General features: G+C 31.2%; 1 protein-coding gene across 1 annotated transcript in view; it reads right to left on the reverse strand.

Annotated features, from left to right (window-relative positions):
• The window catches only part of LOC121114400 (transient receptor potential-gamma protein-like), a 311,931-nt gene that overhangs the window by 104,064 nt on the left and 181,169 nt on the right, over positions 1–26,698 (reverse strand). Inside the window, 2 exon segments of the mRNA XM_071886890.1 lie at positions 170–371; positions 2,525–2,667. Of these exon segments, the coding sequence (XP_071742991.1) occupies positions 170–371; positions 2,525–2,667 (345 nt within the window).

Consider the following 26,698-nt stretch of genomic DNA (forward strand, 5'->3'; position numbering starts at 1 on the left):
ATCTAGGTCATATTCTCCATAACAAGTTTAAAAATATAAATTTATTTTTATAATGCTCCAGTAACATTGCACATTGATCCGTGTGAATACAGGGACATTTAGAGAACTAACCTTGACTCTTTTTTCTGTTCATGGGCCAATTCATTAACGCAGTAATTAAAAATCTTACCAAATATTCACATTTAAACTCATGTTCCGCAAAAGAGAGCCGCCGAAGTTCCCATGAGAGCTCAAACGCTGTGAGGATAGGATCTTTGGATGAAAGAGCAATAAGAGACGGAGAAGCTAAAGCCCGGTAAGCATTTATTCGAGATCTTGAATGACGTAAGCTATCCTCGAATCTCGACGTCATACATTCTTCACAGCCACATCTGAAAAAGATACATGGTAAAATAAGAGAGTATAAATACTAAATTAGAAATTGATTATGTGCAAATAATTGAAGGATGTGATTCCACAACCGTCATGCAAGTACACGTAATTAAAAATTGAAATGAACCAATAGACCACTCATTTCTAAGATTTCTGTATATGATAATCTGCTAACTGCAGTAATTCCCCTTTACCAAAGTCTGGAATGAAATCGATTTAAAATGTTTGTTGTATAAAGGGAATGTTGCACTTCTACGTTTTTATAATAACATTAACTCCTGCTTCATTGTAACCATCATATAAAATTTGAATAATCTGTGAATGGATACAATTTAACTAAATTGAATGAAACATTTGTTCTTTTACAAAAATATTGCTAATTGTCATGAAAAAGTATTTAAACGCTAATATTGATTCAACGTAAGAGTCATCAAGGACGTCACCAGGTGCTCTGTATAGAGTGCTCCCTGATTGATATACCAATAGAGTATAAAGAAAAAAGGGAGTCCAGGGACTAAATGAAATCTTGGAGGTGTTTAGTTCAACTCATACAAAAAAATGGGCAGTGATTTCACATTCATTTTTTTAAACTGAATGTTACTTTAGATGAGGCGTAGTAGCGAGACAAAGTACTCCCTGTCTCATCAAATCATACTATTTCATTCACATTCTATTTTTGTAATTAACCTTTATTAGAGTCTTTTAATAAGCCAAAAGTATAAAAATCAAGATAAAGAACAATTTATTTTTATACTTTTATTATTCAGGATTAATTATGAATAATTTAAAGCGTACTGACAATAAATAAAAACAAATGAGCTTATTAAAGTTCTGTATTTGTTTCTTACTATAGAATAAGGAGTATACATTATAAATCGTGATGAAAATCCTGTGTACCATATAATCGGCACGATAAAAAAAAAAGAAACTGAAAATCCTCATGGTAGCCATGACACTTTGAGGAATCTTTTGGAGGAGATTAGCTACAATCAGCTATGATAAGGGAGGAATAATATATGAGAGCGTTAATATTTTCCCCTTACAATTAAATACTTTTTTTGTAAATTTACGCAACACCCAATTTAATCCGTAGTATTCACATATTTAGACATGACGTTTCATCAGATATGCAACAAGCAGCTATGAAGGAAATAAATAAACTCAACTCAACTCTGTATCCAACAAGAAATATGAAGACAGAGATTAATTACATCCCTATTTTCAATTGTACTTTGATACTTATTCTTAAAACTTCCCAAACAATCATCAGTGATACTCCCTGTGGTTCTAAACACAGGATCTAATAATTACTTTTCTTTGTAGTTGTTATTTCTTTATAAAATAAAAAAAAACTATTCAGGTTACAGTAAAAAGTATAGGAGACATTTTAGGTCATATTTTATGCAACTCTAACTGTATACCAACATATTAGGTGTAATAAAAATAAATATATTATTTTTAATCTATTTTATATTTTTAAATTAATATATATCTAATTAGTAATAAAAAAAAGCTTCCATGATTGTCGAGTTAGCTGATTTACATAATTATATCTACATTTTTCACAATTTAACTTTCAGAGCGTGATGCATCTTCAACATCAAAATTAACGAACCGTATTCAAGAAAACCAAAATTACAAGTGGTTGGTTGTTACAGTGTCAGAAATCTATTCACATTTTCACTCACCTGGTTTGCGTTTTCGCCTTTATCGAAGAAAAACTCAGGAATATTACCTATTTCCTCTTTACTGGTATTCATCTTTGATGTGCACTCAAACAATGCTCAGTCAATTATCTTTTTAACACTATATATATTGTAAAAGAAATTGCACTTATATAAAGCGAAATACACATTACAAAAGCCATTTATTGGCAAAATAATGGATTTCATTTTACTACACCTATTATAGAGCCCATTTTAGATTGAAATGGGTCTGGGGTAAAAGATAAATGAGCCAACCTTTTTATTTTTTTATTTAAAAAAAAGAAAATGAATCATACTTATTTTTTTTTTAAAGAAAAAGTCAATTTTTTCTTCATTATTATGAGCTTTTTAAACATCTTTTTCAGTATTTTATGAATAATTGTAGGGGTTTGTGCTAATGCCCCCTCAAAACAGTCTTGCCTATATAAGTATAAATATTTGATTACCTGACATCATGAGGCATTGGCAGGACAGCGCCTCGATCCAGGAGGATTTTAATGATTTCGTAGTTATCTCTATGAGATGCAAGAATGAGTGGAGTTATATCTGGGGTGAAGTTTGCAGTATCGGGCGACACAGCCTCCCAACTCTGAAAAACAAATTATAATAATAAAGGTATAGTTATATGGTTATACATATAATATGAACTTAAAGGACAAATAGAATCTCTCCAGAGTGTAATTTCGTAGCATTTTTTATAATTTGATATATTAGCTATAAAAACAACAGGGGAATGAAGTTCTAAATAAACAAGGCAATTGAAAAAGTTGTTTATTTTATAATTGAATTACTTGTTAGTTATTGTTTGAAAAATAAAATTAAATTATGAAATAAATTTATATGTTTTTTTTTAGAAAGCAATAGGAGTAATCATATACTTAATGAAATTATCTATGTGGACATATATGACACCTTAGTAGGGAGCGTATTCAGTGAGACGTCATAAATTGTCACATAATCGAAGGAGATTTAGGGAAGCAATGTTGATATTTTTGCTACATAAAATAGATAAACTTCTAATAAATCTTGCTTTTACTCCTTCAACTTGATTTAATAATTAAAAAAGCCATAACTTCTGCATTGAATACTACTGGATAACAATGATAAACACTAAACAGTTATATATAAATTAAATTAACGTAATAGTAATCTGTATGAAATGTCTAAATTTCTTCAAATATTATAACATTTTTGATCGATTAGGGACGAGAAAAGTAACAAATTATTTAAAATTATAATAGTAAATATTTATCTAGAACATGTTAATAATTGTCTCCCACCGATATGTTAAAAAAAACAACAACTGTAAATGATTGTGGTCACCCTGACAATTTGAAGAATGCTTTGGAAAAGAGATGCTTAGCTGTCATGACTTTTCATTAAATAAACTGCGAATAGCAATGAGATGAAGGAAATAAACACAAGCCCCACTTCGTATCTGGCAGTGATGTTGGCAGGAATTACTTCGATATCGATCCTCAACTCTAGTCCAAAGAAGGCTCAAAATCAGTTGGAAGAAGTTCCCCAATTCTTCTCAACTATGGAATAATTGTTCAATAATTGTTGAGAATGGTTCACAGCTTAACAATGACTAATTCAAATTCAACCAATCAATTTTTTATGTGTAACTGAGTTAATGATGTTTTCACATTAATATATAGATTGTTGTAACCGACTTTAGGCCTTATTCAACTATATCTACAATCTATGAAGATTTTATAATAATAACTGCAAACAAACATAATTAAGGTAAATATGTACAACCTCTATTTCATATCTAGCACATGGTCCCCCGATGTTTACCATTCTTCTTTTATCTTGGTAACATTATATATTTATATTATAAATAAAATACGGAACAATTACAATGTTTATCACATTCAACCCCTCCTAATATCTTAAATAATCTGGAGATCTTCGATCTTGAAACTTAATCTTGAAAGGGAACTCAGTAGATAGCAAACCTCGGCCTAAAATATTTTCTTCAAAACACTAACATTTGTTTGATTGATGTATTTCAAGTTATTAGAAAATTATGGCCGATTATGTGTTTGTAACGTTGTGTGTGGCCTTGAACTCTCAAAATATAATTTGAGTCATATATCTGTTCAAAAGTTATGGTGAACATTTTGTGTTAGCCTTGCCTCTTACTGTTAACTTATATAATCTTCCTATAAAGTTTTACTAAAAAGATTTGTATTTTTTCCATAATCCTTCTTATAAGCAAATAAATAAATCAAGGCGAGAACATATCAGAAATGCAGTTTAACTTGTTATTCTTTATTTCTCCCATTGAAGGCATAGAGTAAAAAAATGATGTGTACTCTTTTTTTCCTTTAAAAAAAAAAAAAAAATCAATCACTCCTTCAAAAATAAAAAAATCTATGCGTGAATATTCCACGTTTCTAGAATTCCATGGAGTAGGTAAAAACAAATACATTGCTCAATGTTATAAAATATGTACTAATTTATTATCACTTTTATTAAACAATATTAAATACTCTGAGCAATGCCGTGTATTCCCACTACTATGTAATTCGTATATTAGATAGTGATAGAACAATTAATCGGAATCGGAGAATCTGATGTTTTTTAAGAAATTGGAATCAGTATCGCAAAAAATAATGTTTGATTTAGGATTCGAATTCTTGTTATTTATTACTTGTATTTGAATATAAAAAAAGACCCTTTGAATTTTTTACTTGAGTCTTATAATTATAAAAAAAATAACTTATGATAAAAAATGCTCAAAAAATGTGAAGAAACAAAGTGAATACAAATTTAACGTGTTCTAAGCACATGTGGTCGGAGCTAATATTGTTATTTTGGGGGAATCGGTTTTGTAAAGGGATCTTGGAAAGTTCGCCTTTGCAAAATTTGCATTTGGTAAGCTTGCCGTGGGATTAATCGCCCTGAGAAAATTCGCCTAGGAAAAAGCTTGCCGGGTAGAGAAATTGCTTTCTTCCAATTAATGAAAATATCAATTTCTGGTGGAGCATCGGGCAAAGTCTCATTGCCCTTTGGACCCTTCTATATTGTTTTCTGTTGAGTCTTTAGATCAATTTTAAGTGGATTGTCGGGCAAAAAGGCTAAGTGTAACTATTAAATCATACTCCACAAAATCCACGAACAACGATACTATCAATAAAAAAAGGTCCATAGGGCAATGAAGAATAAGTCTACTTTGCTCATTGCTGCACGAAAAATCGATCTATTATTTAGATTAGATAAAGGAAGCCGATTTGTTATTTCAATTGTATTCCTTAGAAATTTATGACAAAATTGTATATTTGAACTATTTTTTAAAAGGGAATTTTCACTAGAATCGCGTCAGAATCGAGATTGTTTTTAATTGTCCAATCAAAAATATTAGATAACCAAAATGACAGATGAAATTAGTTACATATTTTTAGGGTTTCATCTTGTTATGAATTTGGAAGATTTTTAAGTATTCTGTAATTAAAGAAGAAAAAAGTACGTACACACATGTTGTTTTGTGTTTTTGAGTAATTGCATATATTACCCGTACATGAATGTTAATATTGTGTATGTATGTAAATATATAAAATATTTTGCAAAATATTTATCATAATTATATAATGTTATTTTAAATTAAATGAATTCTTTAAATAATATCATAAGAAAACTTTCTAATAAACTATTCTCTACATATTACTAGCAGGAAGTTACAGTTAGTGGTGTATCTGTCTAATTGCGGACCGAGGTCTACACTACAGTCAAATTTACTATAGTGTAGTTCAGTCGTACATTGTACAAGGAAAACTCGATTCTTCGTGTCGCTTTAGAAGCTTTTATTTCCCATGAATTAATATTATTCAGTACAGTGTGCGTAACCGAATCAAATATAAGTACTAGGGCTGTGGACTCGATAAATGAAATGTTCGACTCCTACTCCAACCCACATTTTTTAATAATATATTTTATAGCCTATATATCTACTATTGAGCCATTTGAGTTTTTAGACTATAAATATGGATTTAATTTATAGATATAGGTTATAGTCCAGAGTCTGCTGGCCAGAAGGCAGGCATGTTCTCCTTGTAGAAATTCTGCATCTTCTTGGACGTGGATACCGGCCTGCCGTCTTGAGTAAACACATAGTTGTCCCTCAGGAATATGCTCTTCAACCATGGTAAGCCATAGTACTTGAGGACCATGTACTAGACGTTGTTGTTGACTCCGTAGTTGTTCTTGAAGAAGTAGGGATGCATCTTGCTGCCGTCGACACCACAACACCAAAGACCTTGACTTGACCTTGATTTTTGGTCCTGAAGGGTTCCTCGACCTAAGCTCTTGATTCAGCCAAGAAGCAAGGATTTTTCCTGTTCAGAACAGCGTCTTTTGTGAAAACCTTCTTGTCAGAGATCTAGTTGTAGGCGGAGGAGATTCCACACCCTCTGCTTTTTTGCTTGTTGCTTGGACATTTTTGATTGCATTATAACAACAAAAAAATACCAAAAAAAAACCCATCAAATTGTAACTTTCTTCCAGTTCTTTATAATGGTGCCAAGTCGAAAATTGTCAGACTTTTATATATAAGTCTAGATGGCCTCGAAGAATATTCTAATTTGAGTACTCGTCCTATAATTTATGTACTCGTAACCGAGGAATAACATTAAACATTATCTTTCTACAACGTTACTCAGATGACATTGATTATTAACAAAAACTGGAAATTTATTTAATAAATCGTCATATAATTAAGTTTTAATTTAAACAATATGATTCCCATTAGTTACCACAACAACCTCTAAACGGTCCATTTTGTCCCAGGTTGCAATGATAGAAGCCTTCAGATCATCTAGGTTTGACAGGATTCCTTTTCCAGAACTCTCCAATTACTGTAATCCAATGGATTAAGATATTTTGATGATGGAACCATATAGATGCCGGCCAAAAAACACATAAATTGGACTGAATTCAAACTATGGTCTGAAGCCAAACTATGGACTTTAACCTTCATGTTGACTCAATGGGTCTCAAATCTGCCCCTAACTATATAAATGTTAGAGCAGGAAAACACCAACCGAGCAGTGTTTTCTGGACTTTATTCCCCACACAAAACAAAATCATGTTGTTGTTTCCTTTAGCTTTTTCAATGATTTATTTTAAATAGTTACTTACAAATTTTCTTCATAAAATTCTGAAACCTCGGTAGAAATTTCAAACTTTTTAAACCTTTTATGTTTGTTGAGATTTCGGTTACACACACCTTATATTATTGTTCTGGACTAGAACAAAGAAATTATGGCGGACAAAATACTAGTCACAAGTTCTGTAACTGAATTATTAAATAGGATAACATGCATTCAATAAGTCAATTTTTTATCTTTTAAAGAATAACAAATAAGTGGTCGATTATTAGTGTTCCGTATAGTGGACTGTAGTGGTCTGGTATATTAAAATGATACTAAAAATACAAAATAGGTATGGAAACTGATACTTAAGGCACTAGTTTATCATTAAAACAAGACCAAAGACTTACTTAGCCCCACTCCCAATTTTTAAGATCCGGTTCTTATGAATAATATTCTAGTCAGTTATTAATTGTGTTGATGGTGGGGATGTTGCACATTTTCTGTTTGAAAACAGCATAGTTATTAAATCCATAAAGAAAAATAATTATCTCATTCAATAGAACAACGAAACAAGCATATTGTTGTTGTATTAAATAAGGTCTCAACCTAAAGAAGACACAGGAGACATAGCAGCAGTTTAATAGATCACATACTTCCGATAAAACATCTCTTCCAAATAAGATTCACAAAATAAAATAGCTTACACTTTTCCCGTCAGTTTTTTTCTTTTTCTCCCTTTTTTTCCTCCACAAAAAATATTTCCCCTTCTTTATCTTACGACACAGGCTAACAATAGTTTAATTTACAGCAGCACATGTCACACGGTATCTGGCCAAAACTCTTTTGAAAACACCTGAAAATGATAAACAGTCACCATGATTAATACCAAACAAAATCGACGAGTCCACAGGAACAGGACAGGATAGTGGAGAAGGAGATGCTACCTGAGCATGACAAGCTAGCAGAAATGAAGAGGCCAGCGGAGGTAGAGATGCAAGTGGAGCAGGAGATACAGCGGAGGTAAAGAGCAAACAAACCATCCCCGTCCTCAAGTACATATATCTTCGGCAGATGTGGAGAACTCCATAACAACATCCATCACCAGCCTGAACAGCATACCCAGGATCGAAAGTATGAGAGGAATTTATCCAGTATGGATTTACATTTTCATAATCAACTAACGACAACATCCTAATGTGTTATATGTACTGAGGTATTGGCACATGAGAGTCTAAAGGCGGAAAAAATGCTCTGAGACTTCATAAACCAGGCATCTATCACTCGCTGATAAACCATCCGATTATTTCCACAGAAAGGATTGGGCGATAAGATACCAAAAGCAAGCCCTAAACGATCAAATATGAACCCTAGCAAAATTCAAAAGGCATAATATGAGGTGGCATATTTAATTGAACAGGCAAAAAACTATACACATTTGGAGTAACCTCAATTAAGCCTGCTACCATAGCTATGAGTCGGGCTATGCATGCGGATGAATTAAGCCGTGACCTGGAGTCAGTGCTGCAGTGTTTCACAAACAAGGTCCTGGACATAACAGGCCATCTGCTGGATAGAATAAAAAGAGGAACCTTATATCCAACCCTTCCTAGCTCCTTGTTTTTGTAGCATGAGGGACTGATGCTTTATACCGAAGTCCAATAGCTGACTCGGATAAAGGTACTCAGCCGTCTTTATAAACTGGAGACCTTCAGGCTCTCCTGGAACACTTATAAAATTACTTTCCGGAGGAAACTTCTCTAGAGTAATATGACTGGTTAAGATCAACATTCACCGTTACGAGGAATGATTATAACACATCCTATCTGAAGATATCAAGTGGCAGTACGTAACAGGGAGTTGGTGAAGTTTTGGATTTTGGGAGGGAGGGAGGGAATACCCACAGCTGTACAAGGCTACTATGCACCTCTTGATTCCATTTGGCTTCACTTACATGTGCAAAAAATGTTCTCGGCACAAAAAATAAATAGAGATTGCATCTAAACGATTCTCTACGATTGACCTTCTTTAAAATAAAGCCCAAAATGCACTTGCTCTGCTCCAAGAATGTTGTCCACCCTTCTCATAAGGTGTGTTTAAGAAATGTAAATAATAGGCTAAAATGCAGAAAAAAGATTTCTGTTGCACATTGTAAGGGCACAGATCCTGTTTTTGTTATCTAAGACATACCTGTGCACTTGTAAGTAATAGTTTGTTCACTCAGCCCTGCTCCTTAAAGTTCCCCTGTATTCTGGTTGTATTTTATTTCTCAAATCATTATAAAATAATTTTATCTCTGTTAGAAAATAAGCTGTTGTTATTTTATTTTGTGTTAATGCCCGTTTTGTATAGGCCAAGGGTAGGCAATCTTTACTTTCGAAAGAGTCGTTTTGTCCCCTTTTCCCCAAAATCAAATTTGTCTGGAGTTGCAAAACATATATGATAACACAGATTATAAAGTTTTTGTATATAGTTATACTATAAATATCAAAACTTTATTTTCTTGCATTAATGAATGATTAGAACAGCAATAAATAAAACTGTTGACATTTTTGTAGCTTTTTTTACTTGTGAAGACAAGGGAAAACACAAAACAAGTCTGAAGAGGAGAAAAAATACACGTTCAAGTATAAGTCTACTTTGAAATTAATTAAACTCAGAACTATACACCAATTTGAGTCCTCCCTATATTTGTCTGTATATGTATGAAATGTAAAAAATAAGAAGTACTCTATATTGAAATAGCTGCATCCCAATAGCTTAAAAGTATATATTTTAGTTGACGAAATATAAGAAATTCAATCATATAAAATTGACCACAAGGATCTTCTGTTAAGTAAAAGACAAAAAAATCCGGTAATATAAACTCCTTGAGCTTATAAAACATAACAGAATAAACACATCCTTGAATTTCCATTAAATTAAATTTAAGATTAGACGATAAACACAAACAAATTGAGAGTATTTAATATTTTTCTACTTTTTTCACATTTAAAGTTTCCTAATATGTGCCAAAATATTTTTAATAATAATAGAAAAACCATTTGTTATCTAAGATTTTATAACTATTGGATTGCAACATTCTTATTCTTTTTTAAACACTTAAAAGGAGAAAAAAAATCGTTTAAGCTGAACATATTCTGAAATAATTTAATCATCAATGGGAATTGAAACTCAAATATTTTTATGAGGGTTTTTTTTATTATTAGATAACTAATTCCATATCATTTTTGGTTATTTTATGGCCCATAATGAACAATAATGATGATGATATGTACTGGATGTACCTTCGGGAGTAATAAAATTGCACGCTTTATCCTTGTAAGTATTTAAGACTCCATGCCAAATTTGAAGCTGATAGATCGAAGTTTTTTTTCTATTGCAATTTTAATTACCATTTTATACATTTAACATTGTATCTCAAAAATATAACTCTATAATGTAAAGATTAAATATATTTCGACTAAAAAGGCGTTTATGATTTGCATATTTTGTACATTTTAATGAAGTTATATCTTCATGTTAAATAATAATCATGCTTGAAAATTGTTTGTAAGAAATTCAATTTTTAGTGAATAGTAATACATTTTTAAAAAATTTTTTCAAAAAATTTAATATTTGAAATTTAACTTTTGAATTATTTTTCCAAATAATTCCAAATAATTAATTTTAAATTTTTTTTCGTGAATAGCTATTTTTTTCAAAAATTTTTTATTTAGATTTTTGGATAATACACTCTCAAAAACTCGTATGTTAAGATTGTTGTATAGCTAGGTTTTTGAACTTTCTTTGATAAAAAAAATCCAAAAATTAAAGAAATTTAAAAAAAATCCATATTTGTTCACAAAAGAAGATTTTCTGGAAAAAAATTTCAAATATTATATTAAATTAAAAAAAGAATGAAATATTAAACTTTCTCGATAATATCTCAAAAATCCACGGCTATTCACAAAAAAAGTTCAAATATTATTTTTTTACCAAAATAATTTAAAAATCTTGTAAATCCTGTAAAGTTATTTTTTGTATATTTTTTTTATAAAAATGTATAGCTATTAAAAATATGAAATTTTTGGAAAAAAATTCAAAGAAAAATCGATTTTTTCCCCGGAAATTTGGATATACGGGTAGTTGCCTAAATATGCGGACTAATTTTTAAACACTTATATCTCGAGGTTCCGTGACCGAAAATAAACAATTCTAGCACAAGTAACTCGGTAAATCTTTTGGCTTTGTTTTTGTTCTTCTTACTCGCATCAAACAAAGTCGTTTACGATGAATGACGAGGCCAAACGTCATATTGTTACCTCTTTCCTCCGCGCCGGTAGGTCTGTCAAGGAGATAATCAAGGACACTGGACTATCCAGGACTACTGTGTTCAAGGTCCAGAAGCTTGTCAAGGAGGGAAAATATCTGAACGCCCTGCCCATACCTCTGGAAGGACTCAGGGTTGGCTCGCTGCCAACATGCAATTTTGGAACAAAACATTTGGCCACCTCAATCACCTGATTTGAATTCCCTTGACTACAGTGTGTGGTGGCAAATTGAGAAGAAGGCCTGTGCTACCCACCACCCGAATTTGGACTCATTGAAGGGCAGCGTCAATGAGCAATGGGCAGCCATGGAAGACCATAACATCATCAATGCTGAGGGTTTCTGAGCTGATTTTTCCACTCTTCCTTTATGTTCTTAGTTTATTACATCATTCAACAAATTCAAGGTTTTTGAGATCATTATATTGTTATTTAAGTTGATTAAGTCCAAAATTAGATAAAAATTGTTTACTGTGTTCCTCTATTTGTACAAAATATGTAGCATGACAAAACTACTACAACCTCACTACTACAAGAGAAAATACATTATATTTTGTGGCTAGCTGTGGATTTGTCTGTTCTTTTCCCATAATAATATTTTGAACATAGATTGGTAGAGTAGGAAAGGGATGATCTTACTTATATTCAAGGGTGTCCGCAGGTGATGGCTAGAGGGGATGTGGTCCCTACCCCTACCAATTAAGGAATTTTAGCTTTTTACTAGAAAATTTAATATTTGAAGTTTATTTATTCATTTTTTCCCCCACACAATATTAGTAGATCTCTAAAATTTATTAAAAAAACAAAATATTTTATCATAGGACTTCATAATCGTGCAATATAATTCTTCATATTATGACATTTTTTGGAATTCGATAAAATAACATTCTACCTATCATATGCTTTACATGTATGTATAATTAAATTTTTTATTGCTTCTTTAATATTTGTCTAGTATAAGGAGTAATTGATGAAAATTTGGCTATTTTTGGACAAAAATGAAAAATGACTGGGCAGTTTAAAATTGATGGGAGACTGGTGTCCCTCTGGGGTATGTATTTTTTTCTCTTTTTATTTCATTTAAAAATTTGTTTTTGTCCTTTTAGAGTATTTATATTAGAGTTTTCGCTATTATTAGACATATTAGCAAGTAAAACATGTCAATACAAATATTTTTTATGAATACTTTTTTTATTGAATGTAGAGAGTTTCGTAAAAGGAAAGAAAACAAAGAACAAAATATTGGAACTTTTTTAGCAGAACTATTAGTGATCAAATTTATAGCATTTTAGTCGAAGCAGACAGAGCCGATGAAAAGGACATTGACACTTTATTAAATATCTTCTGATACTTAAGTTATAGCTGATGAAGTGGTTACCACAGAAACAAATGCATAAAATTATTCATTGACCAACATTCACGTTGTTATTATGATATTTCGATGGAAATCTCAAAGATGATAAAATTGATAAAGCTTATAAAGTAAAACACCACTGAGAGTCCATCTAAACGAAAGGTTCAGAACAATTTTAAAGGTCAACAACAAAGGCATGTGGGAGTCGATTTCACGAATGAAAGAACTGCTTCATACCGCTAAGATTACAAGTCATCAACACGATTTTATCTATGAATCTTCTTTGATTTTCCAGATATAGCATGCAAAAATAGCTATATCGCTTATAACATTAAATATCCAGATAAATTATAGCTTATTGTCTTCAAAGTTATAATTGACAAGAGTCTGATTAAATATTATGAAGGGCGTAAGAGGGCAACCCATTCGTCTAGAACAACATAAAGAAAAAAATCTATCTGTGGTAATGGACAATCATAGTGGTCATTTACCGGAGTTTGATAAAAAAGAAAGAGATGTGCTTACTGTGCAAGAAAAAATATAGAAAATCGAACTTTGGTTATTTGTGTAGCTTGTAATGTTGCTTTATACTTGGTAAGAGATAGAAATTGCTTCTTATGTTTCACATGTAAACCATCTATTATATTAATATTTATCAAATTTTCATGGTAGAATTATTACTTGTTTGAATACAAAATAAAAAGTATATTAAAAACAAATTAATTCTAAATAGTTCACATATCATCCAAGATTTTCTTTTCAATTTACTGTGGGTCTGAAAGGGTTAAGGATTGAGTATTTATTTTTTAGTTTGTTTATTCACTATTAGTTCCTATTAATATTTTTTACAACAACTAAATCAAATATGTTTGTAATATGTGGTGCGTCAATATAAAACCGATTTTGAACAAAAATCAACAGAATAAGAGTACCCCATTATTTTTTTTTACTTCATATATACAACATGTCAATATTTTATAGACAGATTTGATTCAACTAAAGTCTTTATATTCAAACTTGTGAGATGAGTTCAAATATCCAGGCCTTTTTAAATTAAATCTGTCAATTTCTACTGTTTTTATTTTGACCATCAATTTTGGCTACTTTAAGTACAATTTTTCGGAACAACCAAAGGGTTCATAACAATAATTTGTTGATAAAAATTGACAATAATTCGTCAAAGAATATTCTGTTTGGATGTTGGTACACATATGCTTTGATACTTTTTTTACTTTAAATTGAGCTCGTAGCAATAAATGTATAATACTCAAGGAATATAACTTTGGTGAATTTATAATTAGTTTTTTTCTTTATAAAGTTTATAAAAGAAAGCAAATGTTCTACCAAGGGCCTATTTTGAAACTGGTTGAAATCCCATTTGTTTGTCAAGTATTTGTAATTAGTTTTTTTATAAACCAAACTTATACTGATATTTATAAAGGATTTGGATAAACAACTTTTTTTATAGAGTTTTCAAACATTGTTCCTTTTAATAAGTCGTTTAGATGTACAATACATGATTACAGTTAATGCTGTGTTGTATCTTATTTAGAACTAAAGACTGCAGTACTTTCCAGCTCAGTCTCAGTTTGGTCTAGTTCAGTCCTAAAAACGGTTAAAATTTGGGTTTTGATGACCTCAGTCTTAAGATTAGACTGAACGTTACCGAATAAATATGGACCACCGCAACACTACTTAGAGTTCGAGTTGTAGAAAATATCCCTTTCCAGTATGCTAATAAAAGAAACCGAAAATCAATAATAATAACAAATCAACCTGGTAATCTTGAAAAATATATATTTTTTTTTTTGAGAAGAGTAGCTTAGATATCACGACGTTTAGTTAGATTAGCGTAGAACAGCTACTAGATGTAGGAAATATACACAAATCCCACTCCATATCTTACAAGGACAGTAGAATGAATTATTCCAATGTCAATCATATAGCTATATTTTTATTTCCCAATTAGGCATGTTGTCTAATTAATGTGTAGAGTTGTATAAAATATGACCTTAACACGTGCGATATTTTTTTCTTGTTCTTAATCTATAGTATTTTTTTATTAATTATTATTTTCCAAAGATGTTATAATTATTATTTTATTCTAGAGAAGGGAATATATAAGTGTGAAGTAATAACTAGTGGGTATGATGACGAAAGACAGAGAGTAACACTAGAAATTTCCTCGGGAGTTATATGTGTAAGTCTTTGTTGGATATAGAGTATAATTGAGGATTGACATTAGAGGAATTCCGGTCAATATGGAGTGGGATTTATGTATAGTTATTTCCTCTTATGGCTACTTACAGATGATCTAATAAACTGTCATGACAGCTTAGCGATCTTCTCCCAAACACTCTTCAAATAATCAGGATTACCTCATTCATTTTCACTTTCTTTTATTTGTACATACCGTAAGGTCATATTTTATACAACTCCAATTTTAGTAAAAAAAGTTTCTACTCGTCCCTTTAACTATGGTATAAATTATAATTAGTGATGTTTTCTGAAAACATACAAGTAAGATCATAAATTTAAATAAAAAGCTTACAATACGTTCTCTCGAAAAAAATAATAACTCATTTTTACTGTCTAGACATTTTAGTTGTTTTTTTATCAATAAATACCATTAATGGGTTTTAAATCTCTTTTCTTAAGCTTTTATAAGATTTTACAAATACATAAATACAAATATGTAAAAGAGTATCATGGCTTACTTATTGGGTTTTGATTTATGTAGATTGAGATATACACTCTCAAAATGAACTCAGGCATTGATGCATATATATTGAGTTTTTTTTCAATATGATCTGTCTGTATGTAACAATACAAGTTACCAAAAAATTGACCTTGTAACTCATATAATTTGAATACTGGATTGAAGAAGAACAACTGAATTGTTATGAGATTCCATTAGATTAGCTGTGGGAAGCTATAAGATGAAGGAAATACAAACAAATCCCACTCTGTATCTAGCAAGGACATAGTTAGGGATTACTCAGATGTCGATCATTAATTCTGCTCCAATTCCCAAAAGGACTTACATTTATAACTCTCCAACAACTCCTTAGCGTTACTCTTCGTCTTTCATGAGTGCACACACTGATGATTACTTTATAATAAGATGTTCTCTCTTCAAGGATTAAAGGATAATGATAACTGCCTTGCAAAATAAAAGACACATTTAAGATTGTCAGCTGGAAAAAATATCGAACAGGTTAAACATAAATTACTAAGATGTTGATCCTCAATTCTGCTCCGACTTACACTTCATTAGTGTTACTCCCCGCTCATGCGTAATATAATTGTAGGAAATTACTAGAGGTGTGAAAAGGCTCGAAATCCTAGCGGGCATTTATTATTTAAATAAAAAAATTAGATATTGGTTTTAGAAAGCCCACTTTGTTGTGTTTCTCATATAACTTACGAGAAAACTAGCCATTGGAGAGCTCATGTGATCGTTATAAAGTTATAGTGAACGATCAAGGCTTGAACACAAACAAATATTGAATGTATCTTAACAAAAAACAGCACAATATTTAAGAAAACATAAAAACGCAAAAGTTTGTTTTTCTAATCAAAAGCCTTTTTTTCTCAAGCAGATCAGAAACACAGCTTTTTTGCCGAACAATCCTAATCAACTAAGGCCAACTGTAGAACTTGCTTAACTTGTATATAACGATCTAGTAAGGGAAACTGCACCAAAAGACTTCTTTGTACATTTTACCTCTTAAATCAAGTTCCCTATTTTGTAACAATTATATAAATTTGAAAACAAGATATGGTGTTTAGTGCAATGACTTGCTTGAAATAAGAGGCTGTTAGACCAGGTTTTATCGTATCCTAGTATATATAATCAAGTTGCTATTACAAAGAACCAGAGGTGGGTACTTGGACTTGATACTTGCAAATCGACCTGGACTGGAGTCTAAATTTTGAAAACTCACGATTCGACTTGATAAAACAATCAAAGACTGGAGTCTTGACTTGGACTCGAAAGCTAAGACTCACAACTTGACATATACTCTAAAGCTAGATTATACTGAACTTAAGGAAAGCCTTAACACTTTGGATTCTACATAAATAATATTTATCAATATGGTTGGAAATATTAAGCAAAAAATATTCAAGGACTTGGACTCGTGAACTCATACCTGAGACTTGACTAGATAGTATCATGACTTCTTCTTACCTTTCATAGAAATAGAAGCAAAACAGTGGATTGCAACAATTGGCCTACTCTCTTACCGTTACTCCCTTCAAAGTATGACTTCAAAAAAATAATCAACAAAAAATGTTCATTCATTTGTGAACCTTACCCAAAATAAGACGTTTCAAAAAAGCTTAATGAGAAGGAAAGAAGGTGCCAAAAAAAGAGTATCAAAGAAATGATATTTATGGAAAATAATTTTATCAATTCCAATCATTCCCAATGCGACATGTACATATATAGTCAAAAGATATAATGTCGCAAATTTTGAATATTTGTACAGAAAAAAATAAATCATTTAATAGAAACAAAGTGAAAGAGAAATGACTTAAGAAAATGAGAATGATTTATCAAGTTAATGATCTTTACTTGTTTTTCTCCTTCACTCACTACATTGGGAGTCAAGTTAAATCTTAGTAGTTTGTAAAGTCTTAATTTTGTTGTCCAAGAGCCAAACCCTGAGGAAGTACAGATATGTTCTATATGAAAATATGCTATTTAAATGGTTCTAGGAAGATGACCTCTTTCAATATTGTCATCACAAAATTGCCCGCAGGAATTTTGCCATCAGTAGAAAATTGCCTGTATATCAGGCGTTCGATAAGTCTTTGACTGCCTATATGACAACAATTTAGAGGTTATGTAAAGTTCAAATTAAATTGTTGTATTTATCACAGCTGAAGCTAAATTTTGTAGAAAAAAGTGGTGCAACATTGTTATATGATTTTATTGTTAAGAATGAAAGGAAACAGTTTATAGATTGCCACATTGATCCGTGCGTGCCACACAACCCTGACATTGTTAAAAGGATGAAGGTTAGTAAAAGGTCAGAAAGCAGGTGGAGTATAGAGAAGGTCTCAGTTATCGGCCTAGAAGTAGTAGACGACTAAAATTTGAGAAAAACATTAATTTCTGGTCCGAATACTTTTGGCCTCCCGAGTTCCTGATTTGGATCCTTTAAACTTTTCAATATGGTATCATATTGAGTCCAAAGCCTGTAGAGTCAACTACAGCAACCTAACTAACCTCAAAGCCTTTTTAGAGTCCCAATAGAGAAGGATGTCGAGGACTTATATTGCTAAAGTAAGTACTACCTTCCAACCTCATCTGGAGGCTGTAATTGAAGCTGATAAAAATCAAATTCATCAATAATAATCTTTATAATATGTAATTAAAAAGTAATTTTAAGATTTTCCTGAACAACTCCGTTCTGATCAGTTGCGTATGGCAATTTGTAGTATAATCAAGGTGGTCATATACTTGACGAACATTTGGTATGTAGAGATTCATCTACCAATTTGTCCCATCTACAAATTGAACTGCCCCATCTTAGGATCGTTGGATAGTTTCCCCATCTGCAGAAAAACCATTGAACATAGATAACAGTCGTCAAGGCAACACTTGTAAAAAAATATCGATAAATGAGAAGGGGTTTCTGATGGTTCTTGAAGCAGCGGTGGTTGTTTTTGATCTGCCTTGAGGCACCAAGCTTATACTACCCAATAATCTATTAACTAATTCCTATGTTCCAGGTCAATGGGTTTCAAGTAGAATCTATATAAGGAGTTCTTTCAAATATCTAGGTCATCCAGTTTTCTGAACCCAGATATTCTCAACAGGTGGCACGTGGGCCAAGTATGGCCCATGGAAATTATTTGAATAACAAAAATAAATGTATTTGATGTTGATATAATTAGCCTAAATTATGTTTTTATGGCTACACTGATATTTATTTTTGTTTACTTTTCTGGGTACTATACAGCTCCACTTCCTTCAGCAGCACCTTTAATGATCTCATACCAATCAACATGATATATATGATATTGGGTGATGCAGCTGCCCCAACTAACTAGGTAAGTACAACACAAATACAAAATTTTAGAAAATTTAGTTAATGTTTACCTCTAACACAATTGTAATTTCTAAACGTGTATGAATCAAAACTTTTTTATTATAGGTTTTATAAAAACATGTTGAACAATAATAACATATTTCTATAATCAAATAAAGATTATATTTTTTTTTGTCACGTCACTTTGCTTGATTGTATTAAGTAATAAGTGTTCACACTTAGACAGTTTATTAAATAAATAAGACATTATTAAACTTCAGTTGAGAGAAAGAGAAAAAAAAATAGTTTTTCCTTTTTAGTTATTTTCTTTTTTATTAATTATCATCTTTTTATAATAGTACAAATCTATAATTATAATTAAATTATTAACTAGTTTACATATATAAATACAATTTTTAAATAGCAATTACTTTTTTTCTTCTTTCTGTTTCTTTGATTTGGAAGGAACTATCTTGAGCCATGCCTCTTGCTCCAAAGTCTTCGTTTTAAAGGCATTGGATTCCATGCCATGTATGTTTGGATGTCATTTCTAACTTGATCAAAAAATAATGCTAATGGTACCCTTTCTTCAGTTAGGTACCACTAATGCCCCGAGAATGCATTGATTGCTGCATTTGCACAAGTTTCATAGATCTTCATATAAAAAAGTTGTTGATTGGTATGAGATCATTAAATGTGCTGCTGAAGGAAGTGGAGCTGTATAGCACCAAGAAAAGTAAACAAAAATAAAAAGTGTAAACAAACAATTTAGTTTCTGTAGCTGTCCAGTTACAAATACAACCCCCTTAGGTAATTATATTTTGCTGAGCAGATCTATCTTTATAGCGTAAAGAAACTTAAACATTCACTTTACTTTATGTAAGATACCATGTTAGATGAACTGTCCAAACCTTTACTATTGATCTCTCTTATGTAGAGAATTAACAGCGTTACCAGTTCTTTACAATCCCCTCCAACAAAAGTCTCAGTGGACAATTGAAGGATATCTTCTTCCTCTTTTCTAGTCTTTCGCCGAGAGAAGGATTATTGAGGTCCGTTATATCGCAGCAAAATAATGCCATAGGCTAAAGAATATTTCAACCCAACACTCAAATATTTACCTATGCTACTAATATTCAAAGTTTGCCCTTTGAATGCAAATACGTACTTGTAAAAAAAAAATGAATACTTGCGCAATACATAGTAAAATTTGACGCATGTACTATTAACGGTGTCGGTATGTGTTCAATTGACGTTATTGCAGTACTATAGAAAGAGCTATCGGATAAGGATAATTAATAAGAAAAAAAAGGAAGAAAGGCTTCCTATTTTTATCTTCTGTACAGATGTTTAATAATATGTATTATGTTTAATAATCGGTTTAGGCACGATCACTTATTGTTCCATACAATCAAAGAAATTAGAGTCACCCAAAAAAAAAAGTTTGCTCCATACGTGTTTAGATATTGCAATTATGCTAAAGGTTACCCAAATTTTCTAAAATTTGAATTATATTCTACTTACCTAGTTGCAGTACCATAATTAGGTTTCGCTAATTTTGATGAGGATTACTAATTTTGTGGGCAAAGGCATCATCCTAATATGCAATATTTAAAAATTTCGGGAGGAAGGGAATCAATTGCCACAAATCTTTTTTACATGTACTATGTAATATCCTTTTTTTTTCATCACATGCCTTTACTTCAACCAACATTATCATATATTTGTTAAGGATGTGAGACTATTTTCTCTGCGATATGTGTTGGTCAAAATAAATGACGTACTAGACTCACTCATGAACAATTATAACAGGTAATGAGGATTGCTGCATGAAGTCTGGATGTAAATTTAAAAATATAGCTAAGAATTCATGAGCTAATTACAGTCATTTGAGTTATAATATGAATAGGGGTCAACTTAATGCAATTTTGTAGTTCTGAAGCCTCAAAGATGAAGAAATGAGCATTTTGATGAATATATGATTAAACATATATCGTAAACCAAAGCAATTATATACAAGTATAATACATCATTCAAAAGCGATCAATTCGCTTAATGAAACTTATGTTATCAATTTTTTTATTTTAGCTTTTAAATAAAAAAAGTAAAATATTTCTTCAATCATGACCTTAGTTATTAACCTGACAATTTTCAATGTATATGGTCTTTAATTTTTTTGTTTAATTTTAGCCATATAAAGGTAGAATTCTTATAATTAAAAAAACAACAACAATTATAGAGTGTAAAATTAATTGAATAATGAGTTTATTTATAAAAATCATATTTTTATGTATATAGATAAAAAAGGTTCCATCGAACCTACTTTTAATATGAAATTATAATAAATTTACAAAAAATACAACATAAATGAAGATATGATTTTTATTTTAAAAAAAATGAATTTTTCACCCGAGAGTTTTTTTTTTTTTTTAAAGTTATAAGGAAGTTAAAAGTTATATAGTAGTGACCTTTATATACTGCTTTGGTTTAAGATATATCATAAATCAAATATTCATCGAAATGACATTTTTTTTTCATCTCTAAAACCTCAAAACTCAGAATTGGAATGAACTACAGATCCAAAAACAACATTTATAAGAGGGTCTACTCTCGACAATACCACAAAGTAAATTTGAGCCAAATCCGTTTCCTCATAAAAAATCATCATGGAATTACTTGTAAATAAAAATATTCAAACGTGAATTAATTTTCTCATATTTAAGTGTATTATTTACAGTGCAATAATAATGAAAGACAATGTCTTATTTCTGTGAACCATTAAATAGATTATTCATTAGAGTGTGTCTTACGAAACCAATTTTTACTAATCCAAAATCCGTTTCCACCATGAGTTGAGGTTTAGTATGGGTAAGAATGTCCTGCAATATTTTTTTCCTGCAGCAAAAATTTGAAGGGCTACTTCCGACCAACAATTCTGGTCAGTTTCTATAACTTCTCCAAAAATGATGTTACATGTATAATAATTTTTTTTTGTAATGTAGTACGAGCGTAAAAAACATTTTTTATTTTATAAAAAAAAAGCTTTGTAAATGAAAGAAAACGAGGTTTTTCACTACACTTGTGGACTTTATCAAAGAAATATAGTGTAGAGTAATATAGAGGGCGTTGCAATTCTTCGTCCTTCGTTTACTTATTTTCAAAAAATAATAGTAAACTAAACTATGTAAAATACACATAGAAGAACATTTGTTATATAAATTATATTCTTATTCTAAGCTTTTAAAAAATAACAAAAACGTATAAGATAATATTATTTTTACTGTGTATAAAAATATTGAAAAAGGATTGCAAGAGTAACATTGATAATTAGTTATGACTATCTAAAGCTATAAAATCTGACTTTTGAAAGTTCTTTGATATTTTTGATCTTGAATGATGAATTGTTAATAATCTATAACGTCTTGTTCTTTCATCTGGTGTTATTTTAGCTTCTTTAGTAGTTGATGCAACACATCTTTCCGCATTTTGGGAATGGCACGAGATGTCTGGTGAATCCAAAAGTTCTCCTTCAATGCACTTCAGAAATTCTTCTTTTTTAATATCAAAAGTTAAAGGAGGTTCTGTTAAAAAACTATTTGGAATCGATGATAAATCAACTCACTCCAAATAAATTTTTGCATTAAAGTTTAAGTAATCAGTTGGGAGAATATATTGCCTAACTGATGCAGTTTTTCTTTTTTCTTTGTCTTTCATGATTATATTGACTGCTATCCTTCTGGTATTTTTGTCCAAGTCAAATAAAGCACCTAAAAGTATAGCTTCTGAGCGTGCACCAAATGAGTTAACTTTGAATGAATCTGCAACTACATCTAGTTCCTCGTTTGTAAGATGCTGACGTCCTTGATGCAATGCAAAGAAATAGTGCTGAGAAGCACATCTAACGTGATGTTTACGAATGTTGGTCGATAAATATTAAGAATGATCACTACCATTATTTTAAGATCTTCTAATGGATTTCTGGTTTGGATATAGAGTCTCAGAAGAATGGATACTGTAGTAATCCATCTATCATTGTGGAAAGTTCCTGGATGTTTTTTTTTAGGAACGGCTTTGTGATTGAATGTGGTCCATTTTGAACATTTGTGCAAATTTCTAAAAAGTGCTTTTGATCCCTACTGAGTTTGTTTTTAAAAGAGTCATCGACGTTTGGAACGCATCCGTTGATGATTTCATATTTTATTGGATCCATTTGGCATGAAAAGTTTGATAAAAGCATTCCTAATTCTCTTCTAAATGTGTTGTGTCCTGTTGATCTTCCATGATAAAATTCAAATAGTTTTTTGAAAGGTAATTCATTAGAATGGAGCAGGCAAATAATCCATTGTAAAGAAGTGTTTAATTTTTGCTCAAGAAGCCTAATGATGCCACCTTTGTGCCCTATATATACTGCAGTTCAATCGTATCCAACGGCTCTGATAGAATGAAGACTTCCAGATTCAGAAATTGAAGAAAATAATTCTCTTGCAATGTGTTCTGCTTTTCCAGAAATAGGGGGAAAATGGCTGATTTATTTACCTTCTAGTTATACAATTACTGTGATATGATCCTCAAATATTTCAGGTCTTTCAGACCCAGGCAAGGTATTTGGTAGATCTTTGCAACCATCAAACTTGATGCAAATGAATTCTTTGTTTTCTTCAGCAATTTGATTAATATCAAATATTGCTGCCTTGTCTATGGATGAAGTGATCATGAGCTTCTTAAAAAAGTTTTGATCCATGTAGGAGCCACATGTAGAATTTTTCACTTTGAAATAACTAATTTTCTTACTCTTATAGCAAGAACATAAAGTAATATTAAAAAGATATGACATCTTTTTCAAACACTCACCAACAAGTTCATCACTAGATCGGTTTTGTACATTCATCTTCTTTACTTGGTCCTTGATGAGAACCAAAAAATTGTCAATTTTTTGCTTGAGGTACTTGATGTCGTAGGAAGAGATGTTAGCCATCTCCCAAATACTTTTAACATTCATTGACATGTTTCGATGATTTGAAGATATTATTTTCTTGAAAGTCTTACTCCATTGAGATATTTATTTTTAAGGTAGAGGTGTTATCTTATTAAGTCTAGCTTCCTTGGTAGAGCATTCAAGGGGGAAATCGCAGGGACTTCCAATTAAAAACTGCTCCTGAGTGCTCCTTGTTCCTGAAGCCATGATAAGTGCAAATAAATAATAGTTGTTTTTAGTTCGATAACATATAGAATGAAGAGATTGATGTGAATTTAACAGTAGAGGGCAACACATTCGCTATTTTTGCTGGATTAAAAGTAGAGTTAAAACGATGAGTCAAATTTGACTTTAGTTCTTTAATATAAATGTTATTTATCATTACCCACATTGGGGTCTTAAAACGTTTCTTTGAACGATATTGTTGAATATCAATATCAATCATTTTATGATCAGATCCAGGATGAGGGCGATAGAGTGTATTAGTTGTTTTTGACCGGATAGAAGAAGACGCAAGAGCTAAATCGATCCGTGAGGACTTCTTTCCACTTCTCCAAGACACACTATCCTTTGGGTTAAAAATCTAATGATATCACATAAGTCAAGTACCATGATAAGTTTGGTCAATATTTGAAGATTAGGGTACCGAAAATTTGATTTATATAGATCTACATTAAGATCACCAATTAACAGGAGAGGATAAAAGACATTCTTGCAGACGTTAATGATTGCCTGAAAGAAGGCAAAGCATTTGATATTCGGTCCATATGTGTTGACTAAATAGAAACCACCAGTTACTGTTGAAATAAATATCTTATGCCATTCCCCCCTCCCCCACCACCACTAGAAAACTCATTTACGCACTTGGGATTATTGATGGTTTTTGAGACCAAAGAAAGTATTCCCCGATGTGTCCCATCTCCTGTGAAAAACTGCTGATAGTTTTTAGGAATACAAATCTGGCACTTCAGTGAGCAAGACTTGGAAGTAGGGGACTTCACATCTTGGAGGCAGATAATATCCGGTTTTCCATAGAGTAGACTTTTCATAAGAGAATGTCGAGAAATTCGATCTCTTCCCCCCTGTCGTATTCAGTGGCAGTATTTACCGATTCCCATATTAATATTTTGATCCATAGAAATAGGGAGCTTGAAGAAATCATCGATTTTGGTTTGCTTTTTAAAATACATTATTATTTTTTATGAAAACAAGGGAAAATTAATTTTTTAGAAGCTTATTAGGAGTTTGTTCTTTCTGTGGGGAGAGACCAAAAGTTGAGGAAGATCTTTTGGAAACTGAACCAGACCTTGTCCTAGATAGTAAAATGAGGTCAGGATTTTGTTGTGGTTTTTTTTTGGCTTGCATGCAATTGTTGATGACTCCATATATTTTCCCTTTGAATTTTTTCTTCTACCTAATTTTTGAACACCCGAAGGTGCAATAATGTCTTCAATTGTATTCGCTGAAGAGGAGAATATTCTTTACCATGCCCTCAGAAGGAACAATGTTATTTTAATTAAGTAAAGGGAGCTTTTCTTCATAAGTGGATCCTTTTTTTGGGGTCCTCCTTGGTTTCTCCACTGTTATCCTCCTCGCATATTATTTTTGGTACCTCAGAGGGAACCATTTTATTTTCCTCAATTAAAGGACGATTTTCTACACAAGTTGATCCTTTTTTAAGGCCTTTCTTCGGTTTCTCCACTTATATCTTCCTTCTATGTCATTTCTGGGACCTTATCAGAGTTTTCAATATACGTTTGTACTACTTTTTTGAGACATGATGAGTCTTCTCTTGATTCTAATACAACTGTTGCCTTAGAAATAATCTTCTCTTGAGGAATTTCTTCATCTGGACTTAACAGGGAGTCATTTACTTTGCTTCTTGCAAATTCTGTTGTGTCTTGAACAATAACAAGGTCTCAACTACAAACTCAATTTGATATTTGTTAAAAAAAAACCAATAGTTTCTAAATTTTCATAAATCAAATTCCCAAATAGCAAACTTTGTCTTACTTATATTCATTTTTTTGTTATATAAAAATAGTTTAATTTACTATTAATAAGTATAAAATTTGTATTACAAATGTTCATATATGTGTATTGTACATAATTTAGTTTACTATAATTTGTTGAAAAAAATTAAACGAAGGAAGAAAAATTAGAACGCGCTTTATATTACTCTACACTATATTTCTTTGATAAAGTCCACAAGTGTAGTAAAAAACCTCGTTTTTTAATTAACAAAGCGGTTTTTTGTATAAATAAAAAATATCTTTACACTAATATTAGATTACAAAAAAATTTATTGTGCATGTAACATCATTTTTGGAGAAGTTTTAGAACTAACAGAATGTGTTGACCGGAGGTAGCCCTTCGAATTTTTACTGTAGGGAAAAAATATTGCAGGACATTCTTACCCATACTAAACCTCAACTCATAGTGGAAACGGATTTTTGATTAGTAAAAATTGGTTTCGTAAGACACACTCTATTATTCATCTCATTTTGTCTGAAACACAAAAACTGTTGAGAACCCTATTCTTATATCAATTCCGTGGTGTGAAATGTGGGTAATTAGAAGGATTATTTTATTGTCACCCATCTACGAATCCTTAAATGGAACGGATCCATCGTAAATGACTAACTATAAATGTAGTATAGTGCAGGTCTTTTTTTATGGCAATTTTCAATAGGGTAATTTTTCTGTGAACACGAATTTAGGTATTGTTTTAATGACGTTAAAATAAATAAATAAACGAGCAGGTATCCAATGCATTTATCGTTTCAATTTCATAGAAATACATTTAATCACATGTCTATTAGACTTTGGTATCCATCTGTATAC

This window comes from Lepeophtheirus salmonis, chromosome 3 (genome assembly GCF_016086655.4).
Source record: "Lepeophtheirus salmonis chromosome 3, UVic_Lsal_1.4, whole genome shotgun sequence".
Taxonomy (NCBI): Eukaryota; Metazoa; Arthropoda; class Copepoda; order Siphonostomatoida; family Caligidae; genus Lepeophtheirus; species Lepeophtheirus salmonis.